The sequence below is a fragment of the Eriocheir sinensis genome, chromosome 10 (genome assembly GCF_024679095.1).
Source record: "Eriocheir sinensis breed Jianghai 21 chromosome 10, ASM2467909v1, whole genome shotgun sequence".
NCBI classification, from domain to species: domain Eukaryota; kingdom Metazoa; phylum Arthropoda; class Malacostraca; order Decapoda; family Varunidae; genus Eriocheir; species Eriocheir sinensis.
Window position 1 is genome coordinate 4321610 of NC_066518.1, and position 22500 is coordinate 4344109.

General features: G+C 46.2%; 1 protein-coding gene across 4 annotated transcripts in view; it reads left to right on the forward strand.

Annotated features, from left to right (window-relative positions):
- The window catches only part of LOC126996473 (G-protein coupled receptor Mth2-like), a 127509-nt gene that overhangs the window by 20903 nt on the left and 84106 nt on the right, over window positions 1-22500 (forward strand). For all 4 annotated transcript variants that reach the window (XM_050856951.1, XM_050856954.1, XM_050856952.1 and 1 more), the window contains exon 2: window positions 5170-5533. In XM_050856951.1, coding sequence (XP_050712908.1) covers window positions 5392-5533 — 142 coding nt within the window. In that variant the 5' untranslated portion in view covers window positions 5170-5391. The remainder of the gene's footprint in view (window positions 1-5169; window positions 5534-22500) is intronic.

The following is a 22500-nucleotide window of genomic DNA, read 5'->3' on the forward strand; positions in this document are numbered from 1 at the left end:
TGTATGTTTACAAATGTGCACGCCCCAAAAGTCTGCGTGAAAATGTTATGTCTTTGTGTATTAGGAAAGGAAGAGAAGAGAAAAGAAGAGAAGAGAAGAGAAGAGGAGGAAAAGGAGGAGGAGGAGGAGGAGGGTAGTGGGACAGATGGTATTGGTGTCACAACATCTTGAGGAGGGGGTGGAGGAGGAAAGGGAGGAGGGGGCGGAGGAGGAGGAGGCTGCAGGTGAGAGGGAGAGGGAGAGAGCGTGAGAGGCTGCAGGCCGTGGGAGGAGGATCAGTGATGGGTGGGCAGAGGTATGGGTGGAGAGGCGACAGGAGGGGTTTGTCGGTTGTCAAGGGTAGGTGGAGGGGTGGGTGGAGGGGGTGAGGGTGGGTGGAGGAGTGAAGGCTGGGTGGAGGAGTAGGGATGAAGGAGGGGGTCAAGATGTGGGTGCCTCGCTATACCTTAAGAGCGCTGCAGAACTCATCATTCAGTGTTGCCAACTCTGTGGTGTGCCCGGCGACACCACCACCCGGCTGTGTGCTGATTAGTAGCCTGATAAACACACACACACACACACACACACACACACACACACACACACACACACACACACACACACACACACACACACACACACACACACACACTAATATTCAACACATTAGCACTTGACAATCATAATAATCAACACAAACACGCACAAAAAAAAACTATAAAATGCAGCTTAATTAAAACCAGAGACGCTTCATAAAACTAGGTTCTGATATAGTCACACCCACACACACCCACACACACACACACACACACACACACACACCCACACACTTAAAAAAACGAACCCAAACCGTCATCTCTCCATTTCCACTTCGTTTTAAGGCGAGACAGAGAAGACGAGGAGGCATTAATGTGGCGAAACAGGAGGAGGAGGAGGAGGATAAGGAAGGGACGCGTCAGTTGACAAGGAGGGGACGGCGGGCGACAACAGTGTGAAGCAAGGGGAAGAAGAGAGGAGAGGAGGAGGTGGAGGAGGAGGAGGAGGAGGAGGTCAAGGAGGGGCAAATCTTCGTTATGTCTGATGCTAAACACAGACCTCCTCCTCGTCCTCCTCCTCCTCCTCCTCCTCTTCCTTCAGTCACTCACTCACACTCAACATCTGCTTCTTTTCCTCTAACTGTTTCTTTAGAGTTAGTTTTACGCATGACAAATTTTAAGCTAGAGAGACTTGGACTGGTATATATCTCTAGGGTCAAGTCATGCCCTTTAACCCCACTCCGCCCTGCCCTTTAGCCACGCCACTGTCCTGTCCTGCCCCTCCCCCCTGGCGTGATCGGGCGGAGGCGTGGCCGTTGGAAGATCTAAACGAATGAAGTCGAACCCAAAGTTAAGATCATGTTCCTTGTAATGGTCGGGGGACTGCGATAGCGCGTGTGGCGTCGGATCAGTCAAGTGGGTGAGTGTCTGTCGTTCACCAAGGGCCTGATCACGTACAGGACTCGGGATATTTATTTATCTTATTTTATTTTATTTATTTATTTATTTATTTATTATTATTATTATTATTATTATTATTATTATTATTATTATTATTATTATTATTATTATTATTATTATTATTATTATTATTATTATTATTATTATTATTATTATTATTATTATTATTATCATTATTATTTTTTTTTGTGTGTGTGTGTGTGTTTGTGTGTAAGTTTTTTTCCCTCTCCACGTGGTTCGTAATCAGGAAGTGACTAATAATGACTACTGAGAATTAACTTACAGGGAGATATTAAATTCTAGTTAAAAACAATCTTATCTTTTCTTTTTTCCTCCTGTGGTCTCTCTCTCTCTCTCTCTCTCTCTCTCTCTCTCTCTCTCTCTCTCTCTCTCTCTCTCTCTCTCTCTCTCTCTCTCCCCCCTCATCCCTTCCACGCTCCCCTCCCCCGCAAGACAACCACAAGACGAACGCTGTTTTCTCACACCGCCTCCCTGAATGCCGCCCACTTCTCTTATTTGCTTGCATTAGGAGACAAAATCGCACAGAGAGCTCATGAAGACGGATGGCGGACGCGATCTTAATCCCCTTCTCGTTGTGCTTAATGGTGCGTCGGCGGGCTGGTCGGGCCACGAATTTCCTCCTCCGACAAAGCGAGAGTATGAATGTCCTTTTGACCCCGGGAAACACACACTCACAAACACACTAACACACACACCTGATGTCTCCCACACGTGCAACACTCACCAAGGCATTCAGGACACGCCCACTCCTTTAGTTATCATGTGTTCACTCCTTTGTCACTCCTCCTCTGTCTCCTCTTCCCCTGATACCCCCCTCCCTTTACCTTCCTTCTTCCCTCCTCTCTCGTCCCTCATCTCTTCTTCCCTCCCTTCTTCTTTCTCTATTACTTTCATCTCTTTTTCATGTCGCGTCTCTTCTCCTTTCTTTGCTCCTCCTTACCGTCCTTCTTCTCTCCTCTCTCTTCCTCCTCTCTTCTTCCCTCCCTTCTTCTTTCTCTTTTACCTTCATCTCTTTCTCATGTCGCGTCTCTTCTCCTTTCTATGCTCCCCCTTACCTTCCTTCTTCCCTTCTCTCTCTCCTCCCTCCTTTAGTGCTCTTTAACGTTCATCTCCTTTTCATGTCCCACTCATTTCATATTCTCCCATTTTTTATTTTTTTTATTTTACGTGTACGCCTATAGCGCCGGTAGGCTTTTCTTGAGGGGCCTAGATGGTAGTCGGCCCCAACCCGTCATGTCGCAGGCAAGTGTTTATAGTGGCGCCATCTCTTCCTCTTCAATATTCTCTATCTCTTCCACCCACATGAGCATCTTTCCTCATTCATACATCTCTCTCCACCCTCCTTGCATTGTTATTGGAGATCCATGAAAGTGCATCAAGGGAAAATATAGGAATACAGACCCATAAATAGTCCCTTCGATGAGCATCCACGGGAATGAAAACGAAAAAGGACAGTGACAGAAAAGAAATAAAGGAAAAAAAAAAATTGGGGTAACATAAATATTGAGTTAACAGAAGGGTGTTGACTCGTCCCTTCACCATTGCCTTCCTCTCTTTGCGTTTCTCCTCCCCAAATCCCTCCTTTTCCACTACCTGATCCCCCTCCCCACGCCCAAGCCTCACCTCCGCTGCAGCTCATCGCCCACACGCTGACCTCTGCCCGGAGCTGACCCCACCGTTTGCTTTCTCTCCTTCAGCCTTCCATTGCCGTTAATTTACCGCTCGCTGTGATCGCCGCGCACCTGCTCTCGGGTCAGGCCGTCCCCTCGCCCCTCGCCACATCGCCTTCTCTTTTGTTTCAGTATCGCCTCGCTCACCGCTATACCGCTCCTCTGCTTTGTTTTCCTATCGCCTCGCCTCGTCGTCCGCCCTTATGTTGTTTTCTAATCGCATTACTACCTTATCGCCATTTGTCTTGTTTTCTTATCGCCACATCGCCTTCTCTATTGTTTCTGTATCGCCAGCTCCTCTGTTTTGTTTTCTTATCGCCTCGCCTCGCCGTCCGCCCTTATGTTGTTTTCTAATCGCATTACTCCCTTATCGCCATTTTGTCTTGTTTCCTTATCGCCACATCGCCTTCTCTTTTGTGTTTATATCGCCAGCTTCTAACGCTTCTGGCCCGTATTCTTATCGCCTCGCCTCGCCGACCGCCCTTATGTTGTTTTCTAATCGCATTACTCCTTATCGCCATTTTGTCTTGTTTCTTATCGCCACATCGCCTTCTCTTTTGTTTATATCGCCTCGCTTCCCTAACGCTTCTGGCCCGTATTCTTATCGCCTCGCCTCGCCGACCGCCCTTATGTTGTTTTCTAATCGCATTACTCCCTTATCGCCATTTTGTCTTGTTTCCTTATCGCCACATCGCCTTCTCTTTTGTGTTTATATCGCCTCGCTTCCCTAACGCTTCTGGCCCGTATTCTTATCGCCTCGCCTCGCCGACCGCCCTTATGTTGTTTTCTAATCGCATTACTCCCTTATCGCCATTTTGTCTTGTTTCCTTATCGCCACATCGCCTTCTCTTTTGTGTTTATATCGCCTCGCATCCATACCGCTTCTGTTCCGTTTTCTTATCGCCTCGCCTCGCCGACCACTCTTCTTTCCTGCTTTTCTTATCGTCTCATCGCCCTTCTGTCCTGTTTTCTTATCTATCATCGTTTTTTTTTTCCCCTATTGCGATTTCCCCATCAGAGCATCGCCACCACCGTTTCCCGTTACCCTATCGCCTCATCTCTTCTCCCTTCTTTCACCTTATCCCCCCCCCCTATCCTTTTCTTCTCGTATCGCCTTTTGTTCCATCTTTGCATCATTCATTCATTCGTTCATTCCTGTTCTTGTTTTCTCTATTGCTTTTTCTCGTTCTTTTTCCCATTACTCTCTCCTCTTAGTCCATTTTTTCGCTTTTAATCTTCTACTGTCGCCAAATATTTCTTCCTCCTCTCATTTCATTTTCTTGTTTTCTATTCATTGTTCTATTTTAAGATTTCGCTCCCTATCCATACCATTTCCGCTGTTCAATTTTCTCTCCCATCACTTCGTCCATTCCCTGACCTCATGTCCACTTCCAATTTCCGGTGTCCCATTTTCTCTTCTCTCGCCCCATGCGCCTGCCCCGCCCTCCTGCCCCGTACCTGCCGTCAAGTGCCACCAGCTTTCCCGCCCCGTGACTCACCACCTGTGTAACCCCCACTTGCCCGGCACACCCACGCTCCTCCTCCTCCTCTTCAGCTTCCGCGTTGAGTGTGGGAGGATATTAGTGTCGCGTGTTACTGGTTCATGGATGTTTTGCCAAGATGATTAGCGAGCGGACTTTTGCGTGTTGGGTTAGATTTATTATTGTTATTATTATTATTATTATGTATACGTTTATTTTATTTTATTTTACGGAGAAAGTTAGTGCCGTTTTTTTTGTTTTCTTCAGGAGGATCGAGTCGCGTAATATCGGTTCATGGACGTTTTGCCGAGATGGTTTGCGAGGGAGCTTTAGCATGTTGGGTTAGATTTCTTCTTTTTTTTCTTGTTGTTGTTGTTGTTGTTCTTGTTCTTCTTGTTCTTGTTCGTGTTGTTGTTGTTGCTGTTGCTGTTGTTGTTGTTCTTCTTCTTTTTCTTCTTCTATAGATGTTTATTTTTTGTACGGAGAAAGTTAACGCCTTATTTTCGTTTCTTCTTTCTTCAGGAGGATCATGAGAGGCGGACAAACACCAAACTGAAGAACGCCAGGCACCCTTCCCCTCCCCCCCACCACACACACACACACACACACACACACACACACACACACACACACAAGCACAAAACACCTCCACCACCACCACCACCTCCACCTCAGCCTGTCCATGACGCCTCCGCCCCGCCACACCCACTCACTCTCGAGGCTTCCAGCGGAGGTGAACTGAACATGACGACTCAAGGGCGAAGTGGAGGCTCGCGGCGCCCTCAGAAAGCCTCCTCCTGCTGCCCCCCCTCGCCGCCCTTCGTGTTACTACTGCTACCACTGCTCCTACTTCTGCTTGCCTCTCCCTGCTGGTCCGCCGCGCAAGGTAAGTGTGAGAACCTCTTTAATTGTCTCAGGTAATTGGACGGTGGTACGATGCGGGGAACAGATAGAGAGAAAGGAGGAATCAGGAAAAATGTGAGAGAGATAGGAATAGAAGGGAGGGAGTGCGAAAGAGGGAGGGAGGGAGGGAAGGAAGAAAAGGTAAAGAAAGAGAAAGGGAGGAAAACAGGGGAGGAAAAAAGTGAGAGAAAAGTGAGAAGATAGAGAGGAAAGAATGAGGGAGTGTAAGGAAGGAAAGAAAGGGAAGAAAAAGAGAAAGGCCAAAAGGAATGTACCGAGAGTGTAAGGAAGAAGAAAAGGGAGGGAGAGAGAAAGAAAGGGAAGAAAACAGGAGAGGAGAAAAGAGAAAAAGGTGAAAAGCTAGAAAGAAGGAAAGGATGAGTGAGAGGAAATAAATGAAGTGAAAAAAAGAGAAATAAACAAAAAGGTCAGAAGATCGTAAGAAAAGATTTAGTATGAGGAAGGAAAGAAAGGAAATGGCACGGAGGAATGTGACTGCTTATAAGTCTGACGAGTGTGTGATGAAACCCTCCGCCCGCCCACACGAGGAGGTCCAAGAACAGTGAGTGGTGATGAGCGGCTCGTCAGGAGGTAATGACTGTGGGCGCAGGCGGGACACACTCGCGGCCCGGGAACAGACACTGGCGCCTCGAGGACGTGAGAGCGATGACGAGGCCGGTACGGGGAAGGGAACGAGACTAACAACGATGAGAATGTGAGAGGAATGAAAACACGAAGGAAAAGTGGAATAAGAAGAGGAAAAAGATCGTTGGCAGCGAAAAGTTTTAAGAGAGAAATAGAACGAGAACGTAGAGTGAGAAGAGAGAGAAAAAAAAATGGTTGATAACAGCGAAAACTTAAATAAAATAACTGAATGAAAACGAAAAACGGAACGGGAAAGGGAACGAGATTGAAAACGATGAAAATGTTGGGAATGAAACCACGGATGAAAGTGATGAAGTGGAATAAGAAGATGAAAATGATGATGATGACAGCGAAGTAGATAGAACAGTAAATAGAAAACAAGAAAATGAAATGAGAGGAGGAAGAAATATTTGGCGACATCTTTGAACAGAACGAAAGCGAAAAAAAATGGAATAAGAAGAGGAAGAGCAATGGTTGACAGACTGAAAACTTAAAACAGAATAATGGATTGAAAACAAGAAAATGGAATGAGAGGAGGAAGAAATATTTGACGACAGTGAAAGCTTTAAATAGAACCAAAGCGAAAAAAATGGAATAAGAAGAGGAAGAGCAATGGTTGACAGACAGCGAAAACTTAAAACAGAATAATGGATTGAAAACGAGAAAAATGGATACGAGAAAAAAAAAACTGGTTGACCGCAGGAAAAACTTACTTAATAGAAAAAACAGAACGGAAGCGAGAAATTTGAAAGAAGAGGAAAACAAGTGACACAAGACATAAAAAGATAATATGCTAATAGACTGAAAACGAAAGTAAAAACAAAACAAAAAACACACACAAAGAACATGAGCAAAACTTGGACCAGGGCAAAACATAAAAAAACAAAACGAGTGGAGAACAAAAACATGAATGGAAACAAAGAAGAACAGGAAGAGGGAGAACAACACAAAACTGGAAATGATTATAAACGCGGGAAAATGTGAACAAGGAAGTAGAGCATGACACAGAGAAAAAGAGTTAGAGGAGAGATAAGAACGAAAGAACAAGTAAACTGAGGTCACGGATGAAAATAAAATGGAAATAAAAAGATAACGATGAGCTTTGAACGAAGAGAAATTAGGAAATGATAGATAGGAGGAAAGTGGGGATAGAAATAGATGACACAAGACTGGACTAAGAACGAGGAAAAGCAACAGAGAGAGAAAGCGAGAACAGGAATGAAAAAAAAATAACGTAAAACACAAAATAGAGAACAACGAAGAGTGAAAACAGAGACAAATAAAAAATAGAAATAACTTTACCACGACAACAACAAAAAAGGAAAAAAAGAAAACGAAGGCAAAATGGAAAAAAATGAAGAGCTCTGAACGAAAAAAGAAAGAAGTGGAGATCGAAATTGAAAAGAAAAAAAAAATTAAAAAAAGCAATAGAGGGAGAAAACAAGAACAGGATAAATGATAAAAAAGGAGCGTAAAAACAAAACAAACAAAGGAAAGCGAGGAAAACAAACACCCAAGAAAACAGGAGTGAAAACAGAAACAAAGGCGATAAGAGGAAATATAAATAACGGTACCACAAAAGAACAACAGCAAAAAAAAAAAAGGAGATAAATAAAATAAGACGAAAAAAAAAAAGAAGACGAAAGTAAAAATAAAAACGAGAAGACTGAAAGCAAGTCGTTTATTTGCTTTGCTTCTTGTTCTTGTTTTTCTTTTTTGTTCTTTTTGTTCTTTTCATCTTGTTCTTGTTCTCCTTCTTCTTGTTGTTCTTGTTCTTCTCGTCCTTGTTGTTCTTCTTGTTCTTGTTCTTATTCTTGTTCTTCTTGTTCTTGTTCTTGTTCTTCTTGTTCTTGTTCTTGTTCTTCTTGTTCTTGTTCTTCTTCTTCCGTCACTTCTCTTCCCATACTTCCTCTCTCACTCCCTCACTCCTCTCCTTTCCCCTCACACCATCATTCTCTTATTTACTTCTTCTCTCCCTCATCATCCCTCTTTCCTCTTCTCTTTCCTTCATTTTTCAACCATTTACTTGTCTTGTATCAATGCCTTTCTTCTTTTTCCTCTCCTCTTATTCCTTTTCCCACTTCGTCATTTCATTTAGTTTTGTGTTTTAACCATTTTCTCTTCTTCCTCCCTCCTTCCCCCTCTCGCCTCTTCCTTTTCGTGTCTCCATCTTCTCCTTCCCTTTCTCTTGCATTCCTTCCTACTGACGTCTGCTTCACCCCTTTATTATTCTGTTATTCTGTTTGTTTTTGTTTCTCCTCTTTAGTCTTACATATTTTCCCTCCGTGTCTCATTTCCTCTCCTTATCATCTTTCATCCCTATACACCCTCATCTGTTCTTCACTCTTATCTGTCTCTCTCTTCTTACTTTTCCTTCCTTCCCCTTCTCTTCTCCTCTCCTCTCATCTTATCTTTCAATTCTCTAAGCTCCTTCACCTCCTCTCCTTTTCTTCTTGTTTTCTTTTGTTTCGTTTCGTTTTTCATCTCTTCCTTTCTCTCTCTTTTTTGTCCCATTTATCATTCTTCCTCCTCTCCTCTTTCTTCTTCCTCCGTGTCATATGTTTCCTCCTTTACCTTTTTTTTATTTTGACCTATCTCGTCTCTCACCATTTCCCTTCTCTCTCTTTCTTTCATCTCTTCTCTCATCCTTTCTTTCTCTCTTTCTCTTCTCCTTTCTCTTTCTCTTCCCTTCTTCTTTTCATCCATCTCTTTCATCACCTCTCTTATCTTTTCCTGGTCCTTGCATCATTCCCTTTCGCTTTTCCTTACTATCCCCGTCCCTTCACTCCTCCTACCACCCCATCCCCTTCTATCCCTGCCAAGTTTTCATTCATCTCGACTCTCGCCATCTCTGTCTCATCCCTCCCCTATCCTCTTTTTTCCTTTCCCTATCCACTCTGTTTCCCCTCCCCTTTCATTCACTCCTCCCATCCCTTCCTATTCCCTTCACGCCACCTCCTCCTCCTCATCCCTTCCCTATCCATTCCCTCTTCCCTATCCGCTCCCTCCGTCCCCTTCCCTTCCCCTCGCTCTTCCCATCCCATCTTCTATTCTCTTCACGTTTTCATTCATCTCGTCACTCGCTACCTCATTCCCATCACTTCTCTATCCTCTTCTCCTCCTCTTCCCTTCCCCATCCACCCCCATTCCCCTGCCCTCACCTTTTTTCCCCAGCTACTCCCCTACCCCTCCCTTTCTCTTCACTCTTCCCCTCTCATCCCCTCCTATCCCATCCATGTTCTAATTCATCTTATCAATCGTCACCTCTTCCTTATCCGTTTCCTATCCTCTCCCCTTCATCCTTTCCCTCTCCCTTCTTTCTCTCCTATTTCCTTTATCTCTTTCATTCATCTCGTCAGTCGTCATCTCCATCCCCCTTCCCCTTCCCTTCCCTCTTCCCATCCCATCCCCTCCTATTCCATTCATGTTCTCATTCATCTTATCACTCAGCACGTCTTCCTCATCCCTCCCCTATCCACTACCCCACTCCACTTCCCCTTCCATTCCCCTCCTCGTACCCAGCTAAGGTTCCCCGGCCCCGTCCATCACCACATGCCTCTCTTCTCGTCTCTCGCACCTCTGTTAGCCAAATAAGGGACCTCGGCGGTGTAGAGACTGATAAGTGCAAATTTACTGGGCTCTCTCTTCCCTGGCCGGCCGGGGAGCAGCGGCGGGCCCGGGTACATAGACGGATGGTCATTAAAATTTATGACTGTTTCCCGAGTCAGGCCGCGAAGGTTCCTCGTGTCTTTATCTTTATTGGGGCTTATTATCACGGGGATGTCTTTTTTTCTTCTTTTTGCTTTGCTTTGCTTTATTTTTGTGGTGCTGGGTGGTGGTGATGGTGGTGGTGGTGGTCTGGGAGAGGAGAGAGAGAGAGAGAGAGAGAGAGAGAGAGAGAGAGAGAGAGAGAGAGAGAGAGAGAGAGAGAGAGAGAGAGAGAGAGAGAGAGAGAGAGAGAGAGAGAGAGAGAGAGAGAGAGAGAGAGAGAGAGAGAGAGAGAGAGAGAGAGCGTGGCCTCCGTACAAGATTACAGCGTTCCCTGGTCGATAATGACGAAAATCTAGCCACAGCGTATAATTCGGGATGGCCACAACGCCCCAGGGCCGACTACTGCAGCCTTGAGCGCCATCTTGGTAATGGTACTGTTTTCTGCATGAATTTGACGTGGTTTTGCTTTTCTTGTGTTTATATTTCCGACAAACCTTGATGCGCTGTAATATGCTGTTGCTGCCTGCTGATTGGTTGAATATAAGTTGTCCTAGTAACAGCGTTGTATTTGAACTGATAGCCATGTAATGCTAATCAAAACTCATTTATTAACTCAAATTTTTCCCTCCGATATGTTCTGTTAATAAAAGATGATGACGCGTTAAGGGATTTTGAACCAATTTACAGGTGCGTCTCGATTTGTTAACTCTCTCTCTCTCTCTCTCTCTCTCTCTCTCTCTCTCTCTCTCTCTCTCTCTCTCTCATACACACACACACACACACACACGACAGTTTCCCGCCTTCGTCACCAGCATCCACCGTCACCATGCAACTAACGCATCATCTCCACCACCACCACCACCGCCCTCACTCCACCAAACTTCAGGGAAACATTACCATCTCATTTCGCACAAACCTCTGGTCAAGGCTTTTACCTAATGTTTTTTAATTCGTCTGTGTCTTCTGCTGCACATCTCTTCAGTATCGCCACCTGCGCCTCGAGGGAGCAGGTGAGCGCCAGTCTCAGGGTCGACCGCCTCGCCGAGACCTCCAGCGCGGGGTCTGCCGTTCTCCCCATCAGCAGATTCAGCCTGGAAGTGGAGGCGTTCGCGTGATTCCCTTACAGCAGACACACACGATGACGGGTCTTGCTGGGCACGACTCCCATACACTTCTCACCATGCCCGTCGGAAGGATTTAGTTTCCGGGCTCCCCTTCCCTGATTCGACACCTAGCATGACTCCCCCATCGCTGGGATATGTAATTCAACGCCCCCAGGATGACTCCCCCATCGCTGGGATATGTAACTCATCGCCCCCAGGATGACTCCCCCATCGCTGGGATATGTAATTCAACGCCCCCAGGATGACTCCCCCATCGCTGGGATATGTAACTCATCGCCCCCAGGATGACTCCCCCATCGCTGGGATATGTAACTCATCGCCCCCAGGATGACTCCCCCATCGCTGGTATATGTAACTCATCGCCCCAGGATGACTCCCCATCGCTGAGATATGTAACTCAACGCCCCAGGATGACTCCCCATCGCTGGGATATGTAATTCAACGCCCACAGTATGACTCCCCAAACGCTGGCATATGTAACTCAGCGCCCCCATGATGACTCCACCAACGGTGGGAAATGTAAGTCAACGCCCCCAGGATGACTCCCCCATCGCTGGGATATGTAATTCAACACCCCCAGGATGACTCCCCATCGCTGGGATATAATTCAACGCCCCCAGGATGACTCCCCCATCGCTGGGATATGTAACTCATCGCCCCCAGGATGACTCCCCCATCGCTGGGATATGTAATTCAACGCCCCCAGGATGACTCCCCCATCGCTGGGATATGTAATTCAACGCCCCCAGGATGACTCCCCCATCGCTGGGATATGTAACTCAACGCTCCCAGGATGACTCCCCCATCGCTGGGATATGTAATTCAACGCCCCCAGGATGACTCCCCCATCGCTGGGATATGTAATTCAACGCCCCCAGGATGACTCCCCCATCGCTGGGATATGTAATTCAACGCCCCCAGGATGACTCCCCCATCCCTGGGATATGTAATTCAACGCCCCCAGGATGACTCCCCCATCGCTGGGATATGTAACTCAACGCCCCCAGGATGACTCCCCCATCGCTGGGATATGTAATTCAACTCCCACAGGATGACTCCCCATCGCTGGGATATGTAATTCAACGCCCCAGGATGACTCCCCATCGTTGGGATATGTAACTCAACGCCCCAGGAGGTCTCACCCCTCGCTGGGATATGTAACTCAACGCCCCCAGGATGACTCCCCCATCGCTGGGATATGTAACTCAACGCCCCCAGGATGACTCCCCCATCGCTGGGATATGTAACTCAACGCCCCCAGGATGACTCCCCCATCGCTGGGATATGTAACTCAACGCCCCCAGGATGACTCCCCCATCGCTGGGATATGTAACTCAACGCTCCCAGGATGACTCCCCCATCGCCGGGTTCCCGTCTGAATTTACATTTCTTACATTCTTTAAATTTCTAAAAACCATTACATGTATCAGTAATTTGTCTAGAAGCTGTTATTTAAACGAAGGTGTCTGGGCGTAATGAGGTACTGGATTCTTGCCATGTGCGTTCCAGTACCACAACACATGCTATATCGACTTCATTTGTCCGTCTACTACTACTACCACTACTGCTGCTACTACCACTACCACAACTACTACTACTTTTACTGCTACAGGCAATGACATATATACTTGTTGACGTTGATGAGGCATTTTGCAAAGGGTGATGAGGGGGTGGAGGGGATGACGATTGGGAATGGTGGGGATGGGGTGGGGGGGGGAATGGAAGCACCATCAACTCAAGCTTGTTACGAGGCATTACTGTTTGCTTTCCCTCCTTTCCTTCGCCAAATCGTAATCATAAAGAAACTCCTCGTCGCCCGAAAGCCTCACCGACAGCCGGGGTTCCGAGATAAAGGGTTCATTGCGTGTTGTTTGTGAAGAATGATTGCCTGCTTCCCTTAATCTTCCTCGTTGTTTTTTTCCTATTTCTTACTTTTTCTTCCGTCATTTCCTCTCCCTCTCTTTCCTCACCCCCCCTGTCTGTTTCCCTTTCTCGTCCCTTTCCTGTCCTCCACTTTTCATTCTTTACTTACTTTCTCTTTCTTTTCTCTTCTGTTCCGTTCCTATCTCTTACCTTTTCTTCCTTCATTTCCTCTCCCTCTCTTTCCTCACCCCCCCTGTCTGTTTCCCTTTCTCGTCCCTTTCCTGTCCTCCACTTTTCATTCTTTCCTTACATTCTCTTTCCTTTCTCTTCTCTTCCGTTCTCCTCTTTTAGCTTTCCTTCCTCTCTGCTTCTTCCCGGTTTCTCTTCTCACTTTCCTCAATCATAAAGAAACTCCTTCCCATGTTTCTCCTCCACTTTTCATCCTTCACTCACTTCCTCTTGCTTTTCTCTATTATTTCCTTCTCCTCTTCTATTGTTTTCCTTCCTTTTCTGCTTCTTTTCTTAATCTTCTCTCAAGGCTTTCTCTTCTTTTTCCTTCTCTTTTCTTCTGTTCATTTCTCTCTCTTCTATCTCTCCTTCTCTTCCCTCTCTTCACCATACAGCATCATTAGGAGCCAGGTTGTGGGGTTCAGTTCTTGGGGTTCTGTGTGTGGTGTTTGCCAAGACGAATAAAGTCCTTCACAAACTCGATATCATCAAACAACGCTCTCTACGTCACCTAACAGACCTACTTGATAACCTTAATAATTCCTTTCGAGTCCTTATCTGGGGGCTGAGTGTGTGTGTGTGTGGGGTGGGGTGGGGTGGGTGGGTGGGTGTGGGTGGGTGGGGGGGGGGTGTCACGGGAAAGGAAGCAGAATAGGGTCCGAAGAAAAATGTCTGACAAAATACTTTCATGCCGAGATTAAGAGAAGCCAAAAGGGGTATGATCGATTTAGTTGTTTAAAAAGACGAGTTGAGGAGTGTGTGTGTGTGTGTGTGTGTGTGTGTGTGTGTGTGTGTGTGTGTGTGTGTGTGTGTGTGTTTTTCCTGCGGTGGTGACGAAGTGGAACGTAGGTGTTTCTCGTTTTTGCTCTGGTCTTCCGGTCACGAGAGAGTGGAAGGCGCTGGAACTCCAAATTCAACCGCCTTGCTCCTGTTTTCTTTTTTATATTTCATTTCCTAGCGGTTACTTTTTTTTCTATTTTTTTTTACTGTATGCAAGTGAGTCAGATTGCGCTGTAGATCAAACTAGAAAGTGGACGACGAAAAACGAAGTGACTGCGATGATGATGACTTATGTTGATGATGTAGAAAGTCTTCGTTTCACTAAAAGTACTTGACCCTAGGAAAATAGCCAGGTGTGTGTGTGGGGGGGAGGGGGAGAGGGGGAGTGTGTGTGTGTGTGTGTGTGTGTGTGTGTGTGTGTGTGTGTTTAGACGGTACATATCCCTGCCTATGAGAAATAAAAGTATAGGCCTTGTTCACATCCTCTTCCCCTTGCCAATATCCCATCCCTTTCCCCCATCTCATTCCCCAACCCTTTCCCCATCTCTGCCTCATCACCCCATCCCTATCCCATACCAGGGCTTTTTTTTCATATTTGTTTCCTTTTTTTTATGCCCTTGAACTGACTCCTTTGCTGTAAAAAATAAAGCCTAGTCCCCCCCTTCCCCCCTCCTTACTACCACCCTCACTCACATTCCTACAACCCAGTCATTCCAAAACCTCCCGCCACAGTCTCGGCCTCTCACCACACCCAAACCCTCATTCCTCCCCTCCCGCACCCACGCCACACCCTCGCACTCTCCTACCACATCACATCCACAGCCACCCACCACACCCGCAACCACACCACATCCACCACACTACCATAATGCATCCACAGACCCCCACCACACCTATACTCACGCCACACCTCACTCGTCCACGCCCATACGACTCACGTTCCTCCTCATACTCACGCCCATACTCACTCCAGCACCCTCCCATCAGAGTCACGCCCACCCACCGCACTCACACACTCCTCCACACCCTTACACTTGCCCACCAGACGCCTCTTGGTGCTCGTCACGTTAATTAAGTGGAAGGTGACGACCAACGCTCCTGACGGTTCACTTAACACGGCGTCACGATTTTTTGACTTTCCCCCCCCTCGCGGCCTCCCCCTCCCCCCACCACCTCCCCTTCCACCTGTTACAAGGAAGCCACCCTCGAGTCTGTTTCTCATGACGGGGCTTGGATGTGCCTTTTTCTTGGTGTGTGTGTGTGGTGGGGAGGGTGGTGGGGGAGGAAAGTGAAGAGAAAAATGTCGAGGCCGCTTCCTCATGTCGCAGTGCCGCCGAGCTAAACCAATATAGCAATTACCTGTGGCCCGAAGGTGTGGCTGTAGAGGCTGGTGCTGTGGGAGGCCAAGGCAGGTATTAGCAAGGCTCGTGATGACTTACCTGGAGGGGTAGGAAAGGCTTGGAGGCGGCAGGGTTGGGCATGGCAAGGGGCAGACAGCTGGTGAATGAGAGGAGTGACACAGGAAGGTCTAGAAAGTGAGGACGAATTTATTGAATGTTCTATAAAGGTTAGGGAGGTGTTTGCAAGGCTCGTGATAACTTACCTAGAGGGGCAGGTATTTGTACTACTTGTGATGACGTGGAAGGGCAGGGCAGGACTAGAAGTGACAGGGGATGGCAGGGAAGGCTAAGCAGGTATTTGGACTACTTGTGATGACTTGGAAGGGCAGGGCAGGACTAGAAGTGACAGGGGATGGCAGGGAAGGCTAAGCAGGTATTTGGACTACTTGTGATGCCTTGGAAGGGCAGGGCAGGACTAGAGGCGACAGGGGATGGCAGGGAAGGCTAGGCAGATATTCGAAGGCCTTATGAAGACTCAGAAGGCCTTATGAAGACTCAGAAGGCCTTATGAAGACTCAGAAGGCCTTATGAAGACTCAGAAGGCCTTATGAAGACTCAGAAGGCCTTATGAAGACTCAGAAGGCCTTATGAAGACTCAGAAGGCATTATGAAGACTCAGAAGGCCTTATGAAGACTCAGAAGGCATTATGAAGACTCAGAAAGCCGGAGCATGCAGGTTCAGAGGTGGAGGAAGATGCCAGGGAAGACTAAGCAGGTATTTGGAAGCCTTGTGATTTCTTTGACGGTCAGGGCAGGGTCAGGAATGGAATGACAGAGACTGGGCAAGGGTATTAAGCAAAGGGGCAAAAGGGATGGCAAGGAAAGGCAGGAGGTGGCAGATTGGTGGCAAGGGCAGGCAGGAAGAGGTGGATGATAAGGGATAAAAAGGGGAAGGCTGTTAGGGGCACATTAAAGTATAGGGGGATGGCAGGAACACGCAGATAGGAATGGGTGGAGGATGGCTGGCAAGGTGAGGCATGTAGATTTTTTTTACAACAAAGGAGACGGCTCAAGGGCAACAAAAAGAGTGTAGAAAAAAAGCCAGCTACTCATCGCTCCCGGGTAGTGAGGGTGACGATTTACATCACTTCAGCGTTAGCCAGAAAGTATTTAAGCAAGGAACTCAGTGACCTAGAGTGAGTGAGTGAGTCGCCGAAAGAGTTTGTCAGTCTTCTAATTGGAACTGAAAGATGAAAGGCGACGAGACGAGTTTTCTTCCCCGCGGCCTTCCATGCTTCTTTTCCTTCTCCACCTCCTCCACCTCCTCCTCCACCTCCACTTCCGACAGGTTTCTACGCGGTACATTATGTGGAGTGAATCAGCGTCTCCTTCCTTCCCTCCCTCCCTCCCTCTTTAAGCCTTTATGCCTTTCTCCTTATCTTCTGCTTTCTCTCTTTATTCCTTCCTTTCTGCTCATCTCTTTTGCTCTCTTTTTCTCTCTCACTGTTTGTCTCATTTTATTTTCCCCCCCCACTATTTTTTTAACGTTATTTTCTTCTATTCCTTCCTTCTTTCCTTACTGCTTATGTATCCTACTCCTACTTCCTCCCCTTACTTTCTTTCACCCTTCTCTGCTCTCTCGTTTCTTTCATTTATCTCCTCTTCTGTCTATTTTTCTACCGTCCCTTTCATTAAATTATCTGCCCCGTTAACCATTTTTTTCTATCTCCATTTCTCTCTATTTCTCTAGCTCGTCGTACATTAGATTACTTCCCTGTTTATCCTTTTCCATTTATCTCCACTTCTCTTCTTCATTCACTTACCTCTTTTTCTCCTGACGGGGGACTCGATTCTCTAGGTGGGTTTTACGAGCTGACGCAGAGAGGCGGCGAGAAGAGACCAGGCCGCTGAAATTACGAGCAAAACCTTCGTCTGGAATGTGTCGAGGATGAATTGCGAGAAATATTACTAATCTTCCTACCCAGTGAAAAAGGTTGGACTGATTTGCTGGCTGTGATTGGTTAGTTGGTTAATTAGTTAGTTAGTTAGTTAGTTAGTTAGTTAGTTAGTTAGTTAGTTAGTTAGTTAGATAGTTAGTTAGTTAGTTAGTTAGTTAGTTAGTTAGTTAGTTAGTTAGTTAGTTAGTTAGTTAGTTAGTTAGTTAGTTAGTTAGTTAGTTAGTTAGTTAGTTAGTTAGTTAGTTAGTTAGGTAGTTAGTTAGTTAGATAGTTAGTTAGTTAGTTAGTTAGTTAGTTAGTTAGTTAGTTGGTTAGTTAGTTAGTTAGTTAGTTTGTTAGTTAGTTAGTTAGTTAGTTAGTTAGTTAGGTAGGTAGGTAGGTAGGGAGTCTCATCCACCGATAACTGGACTCTCAAATCTTTCAGCTCCAAATACACGACAAAATATGAAGAAAAAAAGCACAAGACACCAATTTTGGGATGGAGGTGAGGCAGGTGGAGGGGGAGTCAACGATGTAAGAAGGGTTGGCTCGTGAGTCCGCCCCGTAAATAAGGGAAGGAAGGGAGTGGGTGTTGAGGTGGCAAATGGCGCCTTAAACGAGGACTTGTCAGAGGGTGTGATGGATGGTGCTGTGGGTGCTGCGGGGGGTCGGGAGGGCAGGGGAGGAGCAAGGAAGGGACGGGAGGAGAGAAGACAGACACAAGAGGGGATGGAAGTGGAAGGAAAGGGAGGAGATAGGAAAGAGAGGGAATATAAAAGTAAAGAAGAGAATCACGGAGATATAGATAGATAGAAAGATTTGATAGATAGATAGATAGAGAGCAACAGGTAAGTAGAGTTTCACCTTTCAGGCGCACTTTACCTGTGTGTTAATGAGCTGTCCGGCACAGGTAGAGAGGTAGGTTAGTTACGTTGTTTTACCTGTCGGCGAGGCATTAATCAGTGTGTGTGTGTGTGTGTGTGTGTGTGTGTGTGTGTGTGTGTGTGTGTGCATGTGCGTGTGCTGTGTTCGCGCATTCTCCCTTCACTTTTAAGCAGCATAAGTATTCATGGCATGCAAACCAATGAAAAAAATAATTAGTTCTATAATTTATGGAAATGAAAGAAGAAAAATCATCATCATCATCATCATCATCATCATCATAATAATAATAATAATAATAATAATAATAATGATAAGAAGAAAAAGGAAAGAAGAAGAGGCAGAGGAGGAGGAGAAGGAAGAGGAAAAGAAAGCAATACAACAGCAAAGCGTGGAAAATGAAGACGAAGAAAAAAGAAAAGAGGAAGAGAAAGAGAAAGTAATAATAAGGAAAATAAGAAACAAATGCACCAAATACAAGGAGAAAAACAGCAACAACAACAACAACAACAACAACAACAGCATCACCACCACCACCACCACCACCAACAACAACAACAACAACAACCTCACTCACTCTATGTAAACAGGTACAAGAAACAAGACAGGTTACACTCCCACCACCACCACCACCACCACCAAAGAGAGAGAGAGAGAAGAGAGAGAGAGAGAGAGAAAAAAAAAAAAACGCTCATCAAGAAGAGAAACCAAACCTATTGATGCATCGACGTCTGGGGGCCACCACTTTCCTGCAGGTATTGGTTATTTGAGAGCTGCAGCGTCTACCTGAACGTACGTCCCTGGGGCTGTTGAGGAGGCTTGATTGTGGAGGGGACGAGATGAGGAGGAACGGGTGTAATTGGGGCGTAGCGGGTGGATGGGGATGATATGGGGGAATGGGGGAGAGAGTTGCTAAGTAGAAATAGGTGAGGGATATGGGGGAATGGGAGGAGAGAGTTGGTGGGTTGAAATAGGTGGGGGATGATATGGGGCAACGAGGGAAGGTAGTTGATAGGTTGAAATTGTTGTTGTTGAAATTGTATGATGGAGAGGAAGAGAGATAGAAAGCGAGGATAGAAAGATACAAGATAAGAAGTAATGGTGTTGTTAGTAAGGATGGGAAGATGATGGAAGAGAGAAAGAAAGTGGGGATAGAAAGAGATGGGGCTTGACATGGGGAGACGGGGGAAGAAAGTAGGTAGGTTAAAATATGTGGTGAGGGATATGGGGGAATGGGAGGAGAGAGTAGGTGGGTTAAAATAGGTGGAGGTGAAATGGGGGAATTGGTGGAGAGAGTTGGTGAGTTGAAATAGGTGGAGGTGATATATGGGGAAATTGGGGAAGGGAGGTGGCAGATTGAAATAAATAGGAATGATATGGGGAGATGGGGGAAGGGGCTGACAGGTTAAAAGAGATGGGTGGGGCTGTGAGCTGTTTGAAGGTTGTGTGATGGAGTGAGGGAGAGAGAGAGGGAAGTTCGGACAGAAAAAGACAAGGAATAGATTGCTGTTAGTCTGGGATAGGAAGATAAGCTGCGGGAGAAGGAAAGTGAGATAGGACAAAGACAAGATAAGAAGGAATAGATATCTGCTAGTTTGGGAGAGGAAGATAAGCTGAGGGAGAAGGAAAGTGTGCTAGGATAGATACAAAATAAGAAGGAAAAGATTGCTGTTAGTCTGGGATAGGAAGATAAGCTGAGAGAGAAGGAGAGTGAGGACAGAGACAAGATAAGAAGGAATAGATATCTACTAGTATGGTATGAGAAAATGGGGTTAAAGAAAGAGAAGGAAAAAGGAGGACTAAAAGATACAAGAAGAAATAGTGCTTTAAGTGTGACATAGAAAGATGAGTTGAGAGAAAATGAGAGTAAGGACGGAGATTCAAAATAAGAAGGAATAGGTGATTGTAAGCATGGGATGGGAGGCTGAGGTAAAAAGAGGAAAGGAAAAGGAAGATAAAGAGACAAAATAAGAAGGGATAGTTAGCTGTTAGTATGAGATTGGAAGATGAGGTGATTGAGACGTGGCTAAATGAGTGACAAGGAGAATGGGTGATGAAATGGAAGGAATAGAAGTGAAATGGATAAAAAAAGGATATAGAGAAAGATGAGAGAGAGAGAGAGAGAGAGAGAGAGAGAGAGAGAGAGAGAGAGAGAGAGAGAGAGAGAGAGAGAGAGAGAGAGAGAGAGAGAGAGAGAGAGAGAGAGAGAGAGAGAGAGAGAGAGAGAGAGAGAGAGAGAGAGAGAGAGAGAGAGAGAGAGAGAGAGAGAGAGAGAGAGAGAGAGAGAGAGAGAGAGAGAGAGAGAGAATGTGTGTTTGTGTGTGTGTGTTTAATGGTCCGTAAGAGTGACAAGGAGGGAGAAGAGAGAGGAGGAGGAGGAGGAGGAGGAGGAGGAAAAGGAGGAGGAGGAGGAGGAGGAGGAGACAAGTAAGGAAGTGTAGAGTAATGGAGAGAGGGAGTGGGAAGCAGTAGAGAAGAAGGAGGAGGAGGAGGAGGAGGAGGGAGGTAAATAAAAGAGGAAACACTTTTAACAAGGTAACGAAGGAGGACTAAAGTAAACTGAAAGAGAATGTGACAAAGAGCAGTTTATTTAAAGTCTGTCACTGGGGAAGGAAAAACATAGACTGAAGACAGATAGAGAAAGATATATAGCCCGGGAAGGAAAATATATATAAAACCAACAATAAAACGAAGGAGCTAATGAGTGATATAAGAAAGGATTGACTGGAGAATGACGAAAGAGGTGGAAGGAGGAGAAAATAAGGAGAGAGAGAGATAGAAGAGAGAGAGAGAGAGAGAGAGAGAGAGAGAGAGAGAGAGAGAGAGAGAGAGAGAGAGAGAGAGAGAGAGAGAGAGAGAGAGAGAGAGAGAAGAGGAGAGAGAGAGAGAGAGAGAGAGAGAGAGAGAGAGAGAGGAGAGAGAAGAGAGCAGAGAGAAGAGAGAAGAGAGAAGAGAGAGAGAGAGAGAGAGAGAGAGAGAGAGAGAGAGAGAGAGAGAGAGAGAGAGAGAGAGAGAGAGAGAGAGAGAGAGAGAGAGAGAGAGAGAGAGAGAGAGAGAGAGAGAGAGAGAGAGAGAGAGAGAGAGAGAGAGAGAGAGAGAGAGAGAGAGAGAGAGAGAGAGAGAGAGAGAGAGAGAGAGAGACGGCGATTAACCTTGCGTCTATCAAGGAAAAATCGCCGTGACTCAAGCTATTTCCGGAACAAAATTTACCTTCGCTTCCGCTCCCTTCCTCCCTCGTTCCTTCTCTACTTTCCTCCCTCCCTCCCTATCCTCCCTTTCTCATGCTTCCTCCCTTCTTCCTTTCCAATCACTCCCTCCCTCTCCTTCTCCCTCCCTCTCACTCTCCACTCCTATATCTATTTGTCAGTGTATATACGTGTTTGATGTGTGTTTGTTTGTGTGTGTGTGTTTGTTCGTTTGTTTATGTTTGTGTGAGCGTGACTCTTTCTCCCCCCCCCCCCTCCTTCTCCTTTCTCTTTCTATCTATCTAACTATCTTCATCTATCTCTCCTCCTCTCCTCTTCCCATACGTGCATTCCTATCCATCACTCCACTTCCCTTCTTCTTTTATGTCACTGGAGTAGAATCGCAAGAAAGGGAAGTAAGTATATTAGGCAGGAAGAAAGGTATACAGTGGGTCCCCTTTTCCCCCCCTCTCCCCTTGCTTCCACCTTCCCGTTCTCCTCCATCCATCCTCTAACTACTACCTGCTCAATATCTTACCCACGCGGCCCTGACCTCCTGCTACCTACCTGTCTAGTGCCTGATCTGTACCTATAATCTTGAATGTGTGGCCTCGCTCGCTCGCTCCTCCTCCTCCTACTTCTCCTTCTCCCCAACGGTGCCAGAAGATCGTGCTCAGGGTCTAATATTTCCCGATTTCCAACCCTCAAACTGCTTCCTCCACCCCTTTAACTGTTTTTATATAGAGTTATCGTTAAAATGGTTAATTATTGGTGTTTCTTGGCTATAGTTATGGGTCAGAAACCTGTTAAAATGATGCTCTCAGTACGATAATCTGGCAACGTTGCTTCTCCCTTGTACAGCGCCTGAGTACGATAATCTGGCAACGTTGCTTCTCCCTTGTACAACGCCTGAGTACGATAATCTGGCAACGTTGCTTCTCCCTTGTACAACGCCTGAGTACGATAATCTGGCAACGTTGCTTTTCCCATGTACAACGCCTGAGTACGATAATCTGGCAACGTTGCTTCTCCCATGTACAACGCCTGAGTACGATAATCTGGCAACGTTGCTTCTCCCTTGTACAACGCCTGAGTACGATAATCTGGCAACGTTGCTTTTCCCTTGTACAACGCCTGAGTACGATAATCTGGCAACGTTGCTTCTCCCTTGTACAACGCCTGAGTACGATAATCTGGCAACGTTGCTTTTCCCATGTACAACACCTGAGTACGACAATCTGGCAACGTTACTTTT